This window comes from Dermacentor silvarum, chromosome 1 (assembly GCF_013339745.2).
Source record: "Dermacentor silvarum isolate Dsil-2018 chromosome 1, BIME_Dsil_1.4, whole genome shotgun sequence".
Lineage (NCBI taxonomy): Eukaryota > Metazoa > Arthropoda > Arachnida > Ixodida > Ixodidae > Dermacentor > Dermacentor silvarum.
In genome coordinates, this window is record NC_051154.1 from 293,659,013 (window position 1) to 293,672,003 (window position 12,991).

The following is a 12,991-nucleotide window of genomic DNA, read 5'->3' on the forward strand; positions in this document are numbered from 1 at the left end:
TGATCACAAGGCACGCTGTAGTGGGGGACTCTGAATTAATTCTGACCTCCAGGGATTCTTTTGACGTGCACCCTATGCATGGTACACGAGCATTTTTGCATTCTTCCCACATGGGAATATGGCCACCGCGGCCCGGATCGAACCTGCAAACTCGAGCTAAAAAAAAAACAAAAAACATTGACTGTACTGTAAAATAAGGCGCAGTGGGGATGTGGCTATGAGAGAGAGAACGGTGACGAGAGAAATAAACCTTGTTTCGGTGCTCGATCGGCTGTGCTACCTCTTGCTGCTCTATCGTTCTAGTCACGAATGCTTAGTTCCCAAAGTGCTTCGCGACATGACAAACGCTGCTAACAATGATTCCAATGTCCTGAGACACTATCAACAGAACACTGGACACAAGTCAAGCCAGCAACAGCCAAGGATAAGTCTGCGTTTCTTTATGAATTGCAAGGCCCCTGCTATGCCCCTTTATGAGTGCAAGGCCCCTGCTATGCAGACAAAGAGCACTGAAATGAATGGCTGTTACAATCCATCAGCTCCATAGGTTTCATTGTGCAGGCTCTGACAATGCAACCAATAAAGTCTACAAATGTCAGTGTTCTCACTGTTTCAATGGCAGAGGCTCTTATTTTATTAATTTATGCCTCACTATAACAAATGTTTCAATGGCTGCCAGAAGTGGCACGCAAGCCACAGAAGTATAAGACAGGTGCACACCCTCTCAGACAGCTGAGTACAACTCCTCTAACATGAGCCACAGACTAAAAAGGAATCAAGAGTGGAGAGCTCAAAACTGCTAACAAAAATATGAGGGTGTATTGATGCTATCAGTTACGAACTCTGCACAAAGAAACATGCAAGCATTACAATAGTGTGGCCTGGCAGCACTGTGCAGCTTTTACGTACATTGATGTCAAAGAGGCCGGCCATGGTCAACAGCTTGGGACCCTGCCAATGCTCTTCGTTGACCACGACATCTTCGATGTCTGGAGCGTCCCACTGTCGTGTTGTCATGGAGTTCTCCAATAATTGCTGGCAGTACACAAAAAATGCCTGCTTGCTATCTTTCTGCCATCCAAAGTACCTGCAAGACCGCATTGATGTAGCGAAATAAATTTCCTTTCTTTGGCTGAACAGACTCAGAATTAGTCAACAAGTGCAGACTAAGCTATTGCCAGCCCTATCAACATAAGTTGAACTGTGAACAAGTTAAAACAATGCATCTATGCATTTATGCGTGCATTAGTTGGTGACAATACATGGCACAATTTGGACTGCGAAGCTAGGTATTGGGGCTACAGCACATTCAGCGGCTGGCTGGACATTCTGGAGGAATATCACACTGTCAAATAATCACATGCAAGGTCCCTTCTTATGTATATTATTTCGTGTTGCGAAAAAAAAGGCTACACTCGATCATCATCAGGATGTTTAATTCCACTGCAGGACAAAGCTCTATGCATTACACATCCCACCCAACTTCGCTTCTTAAATAGTGCTGGGAAAGTTGGAATCTGTTCGTAATGCAGAGTGCAAAAAAGACACAGGCAAAGAAAACTAGGGAGGAGATTGCACTTTTTAAAAAAAGATCATTAAATTTAAGGTGCACTCTATGCGCAATACACTATCAGAATACGGCCACCATGGCTGAGACCAAACCCATGACCTCGAGAGATGCTGCACTTGTGCCACGCCAACTTTTCTTTGCATCTTTTCTTATGCTGCACATTATGCTCACTTCCTAGAGTATTACCTACACCCAATTCTTTGATCCATCCTACCATCATCCTGTCTCAATGTTACGTCAATCATCTCCCCTTCTATCACTCGTTGTAGTCTTAAAGGGGCCATGACACAGTCAAACTATTCTAAGTGAGAGTAGAGGGCCCAATATGGCTGTACACACAAAAGGAACTGGGCTCTCAGCACACATTTTAACTCGTAAATTCAATTTGAAATTGCTGCTTCAAAGTACTGATAGCGACCAGCATTTTTGCATCGACTGTGTGACGTCAGGAAGTGAGGGAACCCGCCACCCACTGAGTCGTCTGCTCTAAAACAATTCGAGATCACATCAGACATTTTCAGATCCATCGGCACAACAAGGATGCCATCTTTGAATTGTGCATCCAATTCCTTCACTCGTGTGATAAAAAGCAGCAGCAGACCACCGAGACGCACATCCAGAAACAAAATAACACATGGCAGCCATAATGCATTTTCATCTTTTGCAAATTGCTTCCAGTGCTTGCAGTACACAAAAGCATGGACTTTGATAATGGCTTCTATTACTCGGAGGGAGCCGTCTCTGGGAGTGAGATTCCCTTTCATCACCACTTAGCGCTGTCAGACTGCTGTACGTTGCAACTGCGATGTAAAAATATTCAAATCCAAACTTTCTATCCACCAAATGCACCTAAATTTTCCCAGTTTGCTGTGGGATGTGTACGGTTCACCATGCAATGCATAATTCAAGCTCGTACGTTTGGTGTTATGGCCCCTTCAACCATTTCCTTTCAAGTTCCTTTGCTATCCTGTCTCAATAGGTTGGCACTATAGTTGGCAGAAAGCATTATGTACATTTTAGGGGTATCAGCTGTACGCTTAGTAATGTGCCATAAAAGTGCTTTGGTACAAGTTCTGTTTAGCTAAACAATTGCGCAGAAACCATCGACAATGACTGCTAATGTAAGAGAATATCCAAACGATTTTAGAAAGCTATTCACTTAATTAAGGGAATGATGCACTTGAAGGCATATATTTGTTGCAGTGAGGACATTGAGGTAGTGTTTGTTGTTTCATTGCGCATTTCTGTAGAAAACAGAACCGTTAACTACTACATCTGTGGTGGTGCTGGGGCCCTCTTCTGCAGCCGCTTTAAGGGAAGAGGACAACGGGAGATGAGACGGGCAATCTTTTCCCCATACAAAAGCAAAGCTTGCCATTTGATAAGACAAAATGGTTTTGAAACAGACCCCTCCGCAATAACGATGCATCGATGTCCTGCAGTTATGGCTGGTAGATAATATTCCTGGCTGGCAGCGGCTTCGATGCGGCAGGTGATCGTGTTGGCCTTCAACTCTGCTGGATTGCTTTCGTACCACGATGGAACGAGGCCCCACCTCATCGAGGTCAAGACACGCTCGGTTACTGTCTTTACCCTGAGCTGGCTGTTGTGAACCAAGACTGGGCTGCAAATGCAACAAAAAGTCCTTGGTCAAGTTCAACGACCTACACACGCTTCCTTTCGCAATGGAAACAAGAAAATGATAAGCCAGGGCCACAAATAACCTGCGGTTGCTCGGAAGGACTGTTAAGCAGTTTGAAACGGGAAAAAAAAATGTAGAAGGCCACTGACACGGAAGCCCTTTACCTCCTATAGACAAGCAAGGCACGTCCACATGTTTTGCACACCTGCTACCATAGACAGGCTGGGCTGGTACACGGTAAAAAGTGCCAATTTATCTTGCCAAAGACAATGATGGTATTTGGTATTTTGTGGCGCAAGGGCCAAGTGTGGCCAAAGAGCGCCAAGACAATGAATGGTATGTTCGCCATCATTAGTGAGTTCCGATTACAGGATGCAATGTGGCTGTAAAGGGGCCTAAGAACAAATCGCAGTATAGAAGCGTAAAACGTATATCGAATAGAATTATGGCAGTGACGTGTGGAATGATCTGTGGGTAGTGAATGAATGAGAAATGGTCATGGTGCTAAAACTAAACATATGAAGTAGCACGACGCCTACCGAAGGCCTTTGTGGACAAAGACCAGGACGCACGTGCTCTATTTAATCAAATACCTAGGCAGCTGCCTCTACAGAGAGGCCGTGCTACCAGTCACCTGTATAGATAACACAGAAATTATGTATATTTTTTAAAAACGCGAGAAGCGATTGACATTTAAATAGAGGTTCATTGCCTAAAAACATACAGGGATGTAATGGAAAATTTTGCCGTAATGGTAATGGAAAATGTCTTTTCCTCTGGGGCTCCAGTTCACGACATCGCAGGAGGACATGAAGTACACTGAGTGGCTCGCCACATTCATCACAGACAGGCGGATCGCCACCGGACAATAAGTATGCGTGCGTACTGTATGTATGTCCTATCCTTAGTCTGCAAAGTAACCTGTGAGCGGCGTGTCTTCGATTCTGGTGGCCAATGAGCGAGATAACGCTTGATAGTGTGCAGTTTTTCGCTTATTTCTCTGTCCCACAGACGTTGCCAAACGGCCCTGACCTTTTTCTTGATAAAGGGCTTTAGGTCCATTACAGGGACAGCTATGGGCGAAGTCTATGAACAGATGTGGCTAGCTTGTCGGCCAACTCATTCCCTTCGATCTCGCGGTGCCCTGGCACCCAGCACAGCACAATTTGCTGCTGGGATGGATACGCGGTGCAAACGATGGAAGAAAGAGCTATAATTACGGGGTTTCTGTGCCTACTTGGAGTTTTTAAACATTTCAACATGCTTAAAGAGTCAGTATAGATGGCTGCTTTGGGTATGTCTAACCATTTGATGTGTTTAACCGCCGCCAGGATGGCGTAGGCCTCTGCTGTAATGATTGTTGTGTTTGGGTGTAGAACTCCTGCAGCCGAAAAGGATGGACCGACCGCCGCGTAAGACACACAAGTGTGCGACTTTGAAGCATCAGTAAAATATTCGGGAGAAGAGTATTTGTGCTGCAATTCGAGGAAGTGCATACGGATATGTACGACCGGCGCATGCTTTGTAACACCCACGAAGGACAGGTCATATTCAATCAGCTGCCACTGACATGGCGGCAGCTGTACAGGAGGCCCTGCGACATCGTGCTCATGGAGCGACACATCCATTTCTTTGGCAAGACTTCTTACTCGCAGTGCATAGGGCTTTCTCACGGAAGGGAGGTTCTTAAAGGTTTGGGCACTGTACAGATCATTTATAGTTGTGTAGGTAGGGTGTGTGTTGCTTGAGTTTACATTTAGGAAATGCACAAAGGATAAGTACGTTCTCTGCAGATGGAGTGACCATTCATTTGATTCAGCATAGAGGCTTTCTACGGGGATTGTTCTGAACACACCGGTAGAAAGGCAGATGCCCAGATGATGGACAGGGTCCATCTTCAAGGCGCTCGGCGTCGCGGAGTGATATATAATGGAACCATAGTCTATACGTGATCGAATGAGGCTTTTGTAGAGATTCAATAGACATCTTGTGTCACTACCCCACGTAGTGCGAGACAACAGTTTCAAGATGCTCATTGTCTTCATGCACTTCTTTCTTAGATACTTTAGATGTGGGATAAATGTTAACTTTGCGTCTAGAATTACCCACCTAGGAATTTGTGTTCAGTTTTTACAGATAGACTTACCCTGCATCTCGATGTTGGGATCAGGGTGCAGACCTCTCTTTCTGGAGAAGGACACATATGGACTTTTGTGGGTTAAGCCTATACCCATTCTCGTCTGCCCACTTAGTTTGTTCAGACCAAGCTGAACCTGCCGCTCACAGGTTGCAAGGTTACATGCGGTGAACCCTATCTGTACATCGTCGACACATACTGAATAAAATATGTTGCGTGCAATGTACAGATGCAGAGAGTTCATTTTAATGATAAAGAGGGTGCAACTAAGCGCACCACCCTGTGGTACTCCAGTTTCCTGCACATATAGTCTTGATAGGGCATTACTCACACGAACACGGAATCTGCGGTTGGACAGAATGATATTCAGCATATTGCCACGTATTCCAAAGTGTGCGAGGTCTCTCAGTATTCCGAGCTGCCACGTGGTGTCGTATGCTTTTTCCATATTGAGGAAAACAGACAGGAAGAATTGCTTGTGGACAAAAGCCTCACGAATGTGAGCCTCTATGCGCATCAGATGGTCAGTGGTGGATCGGCCATCACAAAACCCACATTGGTATGGGTCCAGCAGCTTCTTTGATTTTAGGAAATGTATCAGACGGCGGTTTATCATCTTCTCCAAGACTTTGCAGATGCAGCTTGTTAGAGGTATGGGCCGATAACTGGGTACGGACAATGGATCCTTGCCCTGCTTCAGGATAGGGATCACTATGGCCTCTTTCCAGGCAGAGGGGACTCGCCGGAGGTCCATATAGAGTTATACAGACAGAGAAGGGTTTTCTTCGTTTCAGAGGAAAGGTTTTTCAACATTTCGTATAGTATGCGGTCAGAGCCTGGGGCAGATTGGTTGCAACAGGTGAGTGATGCATGCAGCTCTGCTAGAGAGAAAGGTAGGTGATATGGCTTGTTCTCGGTGCTCTTTCAGTCTAGTTTTTGTTTTTCTATTGCTTTGTATCTTGTAAATGCTGGAGAATAGCGCGATGAACTGGACACATGTTCAAAATGTGCACCCAGGTGGTTTGCTTGGTCCTCCAGGCTGTCTCCCTGCACGTGTACCAGAGGAGGCGGATCTGTTTGTCGCCCTCTTACCCTATTGACCCTGTTCCAAACCTTGGCCTCATCCGTGTAAGAGTCGATACTTAATAAGAATATTTGCCAGCTGTCTCTCCTAGCTTGTCTATGCGTTCTCATACCTTGAGACTTGATTTTCTTGAAATTTCCAGCATTGTTCATTCCACCACGGAACACGGCGTTTGCTAAAAAGTCCACGTGTTTGGGGGCTACACTTGGAAGCTGCATCAATTATAAAGTTAGAAAAATACTCGACGGCACCATCAATTCCGAGTGAAGACATGCCAGTCTACGAGATCGTACTGGCAAGTGTTTGGAATTTCTTCCAGTCCGCTGCATCGACCTTCCACCGGGGAGCATGTGGAGGAGATGCGTATTGTCTTGTTGCTCTCAGCAGTATTCGGAAATGGTCGCTCCCATAAGGGTCTTTTTATAACTTCCCATTCAAGTTCAGGTAATGTGGATGGAGAAGCTATGCCAAGATCTATAGAATAAAAAGTTTTGTTTGCAAGCCAATAATATGTAGGTTCTTTTCTGTTTAGCAGACACGCACCGGATGAGAAAAGAAAGCCTTCAATTAGACGGCCTCGTGCATCGATGCGAGAGTCTCTGTGTGCATTGAGATCCCCAAGAACAAGATAAGGTTCTGGCAATTCGTCTATAAAGGACTGAAATTCAGGTTTGTGTAAGTGGTAATGTGGGGGTATGTAAAGCGAGCAAATGGTGGCGAGTTTGTTTAGGAGAACAAGTCCAACTGCCACTGCTTCAAGATGCGTTTGTAGCTGTAAACGTTGACGTGCTATGCTTTTGTGAATTATAATGGCAACACCGTCTGAAGATGCAAGAGCATCATTGCGGTCTTTACGAATCGTAGCATACTGTCAGAGAAAGTTCGCATGTTCCGACTTTAAGCGAGTTTCCTGTACACACAGCACTTTTGGATTGTGTTCATGAAGAAGTTCTTGAACATCATCGAGGTTCCTAAGAAGGTCCTCCGACGTTCCATTGTATGATTTGTGTATCTATACTGAAAGTAAATTTGTACTGTGTGTACTAAAAAAAGGAAGTGTTGCCTTAGATTACAGAGCCCTTTCCTGGCTCTGCAAAGCGGGATTTGTCCTTTCTGAAGCAGTCGAGGGAGCCTCGCCGCTCCTTAGGCGCTTGGTGCGCCGTCGGGATTGGTGTAGTGTCCATTGCCTCATGTGAGGCGCCAGGCACGTGCTCTTGCGAGCGAGAAATTTCGCAACAAAGTCTCGCCATGAAGGATGAGACCTTTGCGCCCACCAGCCCAGAGGTCGATGGGGCTGCCTTTGGGCCTGAGCTGTGCCAGCTGTTGCCAGCGCCAGCAGGGGCCGGAGAGGGTGAGGCAGCCTTGACTGAAGAGATGATAGGATAGTAAAAGAAAGGAGACAGGAAAGCAAAAGGTTGGAGAGGGGGGATAGGAAAAGGCGACCACCAATTTTCCCCGGGTGGGTCAGTCCGGGGGTGCCATCTACGTGAAGCAGAGGCCAAAGGAGTGTGTGCCTCTGCCTAGGGGCCATAAAGGTCCAAACACCCGGCTTCGGCTCAACTCCCAGGATCCCCTTTTCCCCAGACACGGCTAAGCCGCGCATGGCTACACGCGGGAGGGTCCAACCCTCATGTGCTCGGGTACGTGGTGTCGCAACACACCAAACGCCTGCTGACCCAGACGTCCCTGCGGGGCGCTAAAGACAATCTGAGCGCATCTACGCATCTAGTTCTGTTTTTCGGTCACAAGTGGAACTGCAAAAAATGTTTAATCGCGGAGGAGGCATTTTCAAAGTTGGCAACAAGAAAAAATAGCAGCCGCAGCGGGTGGCACTATAGTGCGGAACGAGAGCGCCAAGGTGACACCTGACGCGACGACAACCTATAGTTGTACACGACAGTTGCAGTCCCAGCCGTTGGCTTCGGAAGACTAAGTTGCTGTGATGCACCAGACGCTGGCTGCATGTTCTCACCGACAGCCTGCCTACATAACCTCCCCCCCCCTTTGGGGATCCGATGCCAGCTGCATTTCACTGAAAATGTTGCTTAGTGAACAACTGGGCATATCGGATTGAAACTGCATGAATAGAGTATGCATCTACAAAAACGTTCTAGTGAAGTTTGAAAAATGAGACAAGCACAAGCAATTATCAGGCAGGTTCATACGCCGAGGAAGCATACTCGATAACCTTCAGATATGCTCCCTTGGCAGCATAAGGTTGCAAACAGGTGGATGTGTCAATAAAGCTGCAAGAAAGAATAGTAAAAGTGATAGTATAGGCTCCTTGCCGAGAATCTATTTGCTTGTAATATTTCGCTAATTTCGTCCAGCTGTTCATGAGAACACCACCTAAAGACTGGCACGGTTTATTTACCATGAACACAAAGTTCACATATTGTTGCATGACCATTCAATTTTGATTCTGTACGAAACAAAGAAACATATCTATACAAAGAATATCCTTTTATTGGTATACTTCCGTATAAAATTTCCTGTTTGGCTGGGACACTATTCAAAAATAAAATGCCAGATAACCACCAAAAAGTAATCTTGTGCATTATTACATCGGAAGACAGTGCACTTACTGAGCTCACTCACTACATGTATTCTCTTATCTTTCTTCATTTAGGCTCGCCTCCCCCCCCCCAAAAAAAAAATGTCGGCAGAACATTGCAGCTGCCAGGGTGTTTTTCTCGCACTCGCGACACCTGAGTATTAATAAATTTCAGAACTTCAGACGTTCTTACAGTTAAAAAAAAATCTTTCTTGCAAACTGCCTTCACTAAAATATGCAGTAAATGTATGCTTCAATACGTTTACTATTTTTGTGTCACATGTATTATTTACAACCTGTGACGTGGATGACAAAGTAAAGGCAGCACACTCTGATGATGGTGGAGTAAAAGATGTTTGTGCGCAACCCAGCAATATCAACAAACCTAAATCTGCTTACAATAACAGAACACGCAGCACTGAAGACTTCAAGGTGCACCCAAGCATTTTCTGAATGGCCAAAAAGCAGTGGCACCACTCTCATTTCCCAGCAACGCCAAAGGTGCATTTCTCCGCCATTTATGCACAAACTTTCATACTTTTGCAAATGTGAATGCACATTCACATACCAAAAGCTTTGTGGTGGCATGTTGTAGGAGCACTCATAGGTGCCTTCCAGGCTTGGATCACGCCATTGAGGGCACTCATAGCCTTCAGGCCCCCAGTAGTGGTGTGCGACCCGCAGGCACTCCTTTGGGATTATGCTGAAATCATGTAAAAGCAATGCATTACAACTTAGCAGCTATAGCAACGTCGCATGCTGCACTTTTACAGATTATAAATAGAACAGCTCTTCGTTGCAAGCCATGGGCACATCTCCACATTAATTTTTGGTGCTCTGAGCAGTAAAGCACAAACATGCAACGCACACATTTGCACTGCTCAAAAGTGCCAGTGCCTGTTAGCCAAGTTCCAGTCCCGAGAAACTGGGATATCATTAAAGGAGAAGCAAAAATGAAGGGTAGCCACTCTTTCTCTGGAAAGTGGCTCTCATGCTTCTTTGAGTAAGCCTCAACACAATGTTGTGAAGTGAGAATGTTAATCTCCCTCTACCGAAAATGCACTAAAACCTTCCTTATAGGAAACCACTAAGTGGGCAAAAATTTCACAACGGAAACTTTTTTTTGCTCTGGGATTCCCTCCAAACGTTTGGAGTGACTCCTGTCAATGAAATTGCTTTAAACATCCACAAAACTGTTCATTAGCCATCAATTACAAAAACGTAGAAGCATCAGTTACGGCTGCAAAAAAGACCCAACCTTTTGCACTTTTGTCATCCCCTCCAACACAAAAGAAGCTGCAACAGTGCAAATCAAAAACAGGTTGTGTCCCAAGAAATGCGAAATTGTCACAATTCCACCACAAACTCAGGTGCTACACCAGTAGCTTCCACATATAGCTCGACTGACTATCGCTTCAATAAGGCATGCCTTCTAGGTAAGGCGGTGTAATCAGGCTGTCATTGTTCACTAAAACTAATTTGTCCGGTTTTGCAGTTTACTATATATCAGGCCCGATTTTTCACCCATTGGAATCACAAGAATTCAATTGGGAATGTTTCTGTTCCATACTATGAGAAACTCACTATAGTCTCTACTATACCATGTTCTCTCAATCCTGACTCCAAGACCTTTGGTTCTTGTTTCATGCTTAAATGGCATTTGTGTACACAATAAAAGTAACCCAACCAGATTGCATGTATTTTCAACCTTTCAAAAGACGATGCATCCTAAACAGCCTTAAAAAAATCAGGTTCAGATCTAAACATTAAGAGCAAGAAAAACACTTGCAGCGCTCAACAACCTGACAGTCTAGTGATGGCACAGGCCCACATGCCCCTTAACTCATTATGTGCCTATTCTTAGCTTTGCCCTCCGTGTATCACAGCATCACTAGCACCAAGCCAAACAACATAATTTTGCAGTGAAAAGCCTCTAGGCTCAGAAACAAACAAAAAGTGAAGGTTGTAGAAAAGAAAAAAAGCAAGTGCTGAGTGACAGGCTGTAAGGTTGAGACCCTTTCCACTTAAAAGGGCAATGTGGATTGGAGCAACATCAAATTGCTCTAATCCAAACACTCCTTGCCAAAGAGTGTTTCCTAATTTGATACTACAAAGTGGCTCATAACAAACCACTTAGTAGTATCAAATTAGAAAAAACTCCTTGGCAAGCACTCGCACTTCACAAGTCATGCCAAGTGGTATACACATACAGGGTGGAACCACCGTCCCAGGCAACTTTAGCCAAACTCTAAAAATATGCAAATGCCACGTAGCTGGACAGAACCAACGTAATGTTTGCAATTGCCTGGTGATAGATTATTTTTTGCATTCCGCCCAAGTACATAATTAGTCCTAATTTATTAAGCAACTTGTCAAATATTATAATGAGATGAAAAGTACTAATGAGAAAATTGTAGAGCGAAATGAAAAACTCCCGATACAGCTTTTAGTTGCTCAATACTTGCTACACAAGTTTTTCCGAGCGTGAAAGAACATCGCGAATACACGCAAAGTGCCTCGAGTGGCCAGTCGTGCGGCAATTTTGCGTGTAGTCACAGGCTACTTTCACAGCAGACAATTCACTTCTGCTTCTAGATGTACGAATAAAAATTTTAAATACTTCTCCGGCTGCTGATACAGCTGAGACGTGGCGGGCTGCGCTAATTTGTGCTTTTGCGCCATAGAACATGCAGAACAGCGTTATAAAACATCTTTACAACACTCCTAAAAAAATGCGCGGACAATTCACAACCAATATCTTGGTACAGCGAGTTAGGCTTAACGACCGGAACGCTCGAACCTTCTCCTAGGGTCGAACGCGTTTGTGCCATCAATTTGTACATTTGCGCTGCAGAATTAAGTGTTCAACAGTTATAATACACGATATTTAACACTCCTCAAAAATGCGTTGACAGTTCACAGCCAATATCTTGATATAGCGAGTTTTTTTTTAAGGCAGAATTGAGCTTATCGTCTGGAACGCGCGAATGCCTTCTTCCCGCCAATTTGTACATAGGCAGCCGCAGAAATAATTGCAGAACACTTATAACAACCGATATTTAACAGTCCTCAACAAATACGTGAACAATTCACAGCCAATACCCTGATACAGCACTTTTTTTTTTTCTTTTAAGCCAGGATTGTAAGTACTTATCGTTCGGTTTACCTTTGGGCAGAAATAACGAGCCAACAATTCCCATTGAACCGCTAGATTTTGAACTTGTAATCTAAGTCTAAACAGTACGGTACCACACTGCCTTCAAGATACGGGGTACAATTTTAGTACTATAACTGTACGAAAGCCTGCAGTGCAAGATTTATGCGCTTGCGCGCGCGAAACGCAACCGACAACCAGCGCAGCATTTGGTGGTTCGTTCCGTAGCCGCAAGATTAAACGGTACACTAGGCACTGCATTCAATGAATTCCAACACAGAAAGTTATACACACCATGCCAAGCGTTCACACATGCTGGCGCTACCAATCTCAGGAAACAACTGTCGCGACTTTCCCTACAAACGCCGAGCAGTCAGTTACAACCACAACTGAACGTGCCTGCCGGCGCTACGAATACAAATACCCGCGCGAATTGCCACCGTTTCATGTGGCGCCACCTGCACTACTGGTGCTGCGCTTGAAAAATGCTACAAAATATTTTTTTGATGATTACATATTTTCACTTAAAAACAATTTTAATGTGCGGCTATTTTTTACAGCACATTTTTTTTATTTTTTAATTGCTCTTCGTGGACATTTTAAATTGCCCGCTCTCTCTGCGGGCTGCAAGTCGCAACATGTCATCAATGAAGCGCCAGATTTGAACCGGCGGGCGTGCGCGCATCGGATGGACGGAAAAAACTTCATTGGTAAAAAGCTTAAGCACCAAAGAGGTTATAGTATAACCTCCTTATTAAGCACCTGCGAGGTTGCCGACCCGGGCTCAGGCCACCCGGGCATTATGTGCGGTGAGGCATAGCCTTTCCACCGCCGCCCGGCCCCGCTGGAT

General features: G+C 44.9%; 1 protein-coding gene across 1 annotated transcript; it reads right to left on the reverse strand.

The window, feature by feature from the left end:
* Positions 1-2,772: 2,772 nt before the first annotated feature.
* LOC125942744 (abasic site processing protein HMCES-like) lies at positions 2,773-12,541 on the reverse strand. Its single transcript, XM_049661009.1, has 3 exons — positions 12,436-12,541; positions 9,556-9,690; positions 2,773-3,194 (listed from the first exon to the last, which is right to left on the reverse strand). Exons 1-3 carry the CDS (start codon positions 12,453-12,455, stop codon positions 2,840-2,842), a joined length of 510 nt encoding a protein of 169 aa, XP_049516966.1. The 5' UTR covers positions 12,456-12,541; the 3' UTR covers positions 2,773-2,839.
* Between the last annotated feature and the right edge of the window lie 450 nt (positions 12,542-12,991).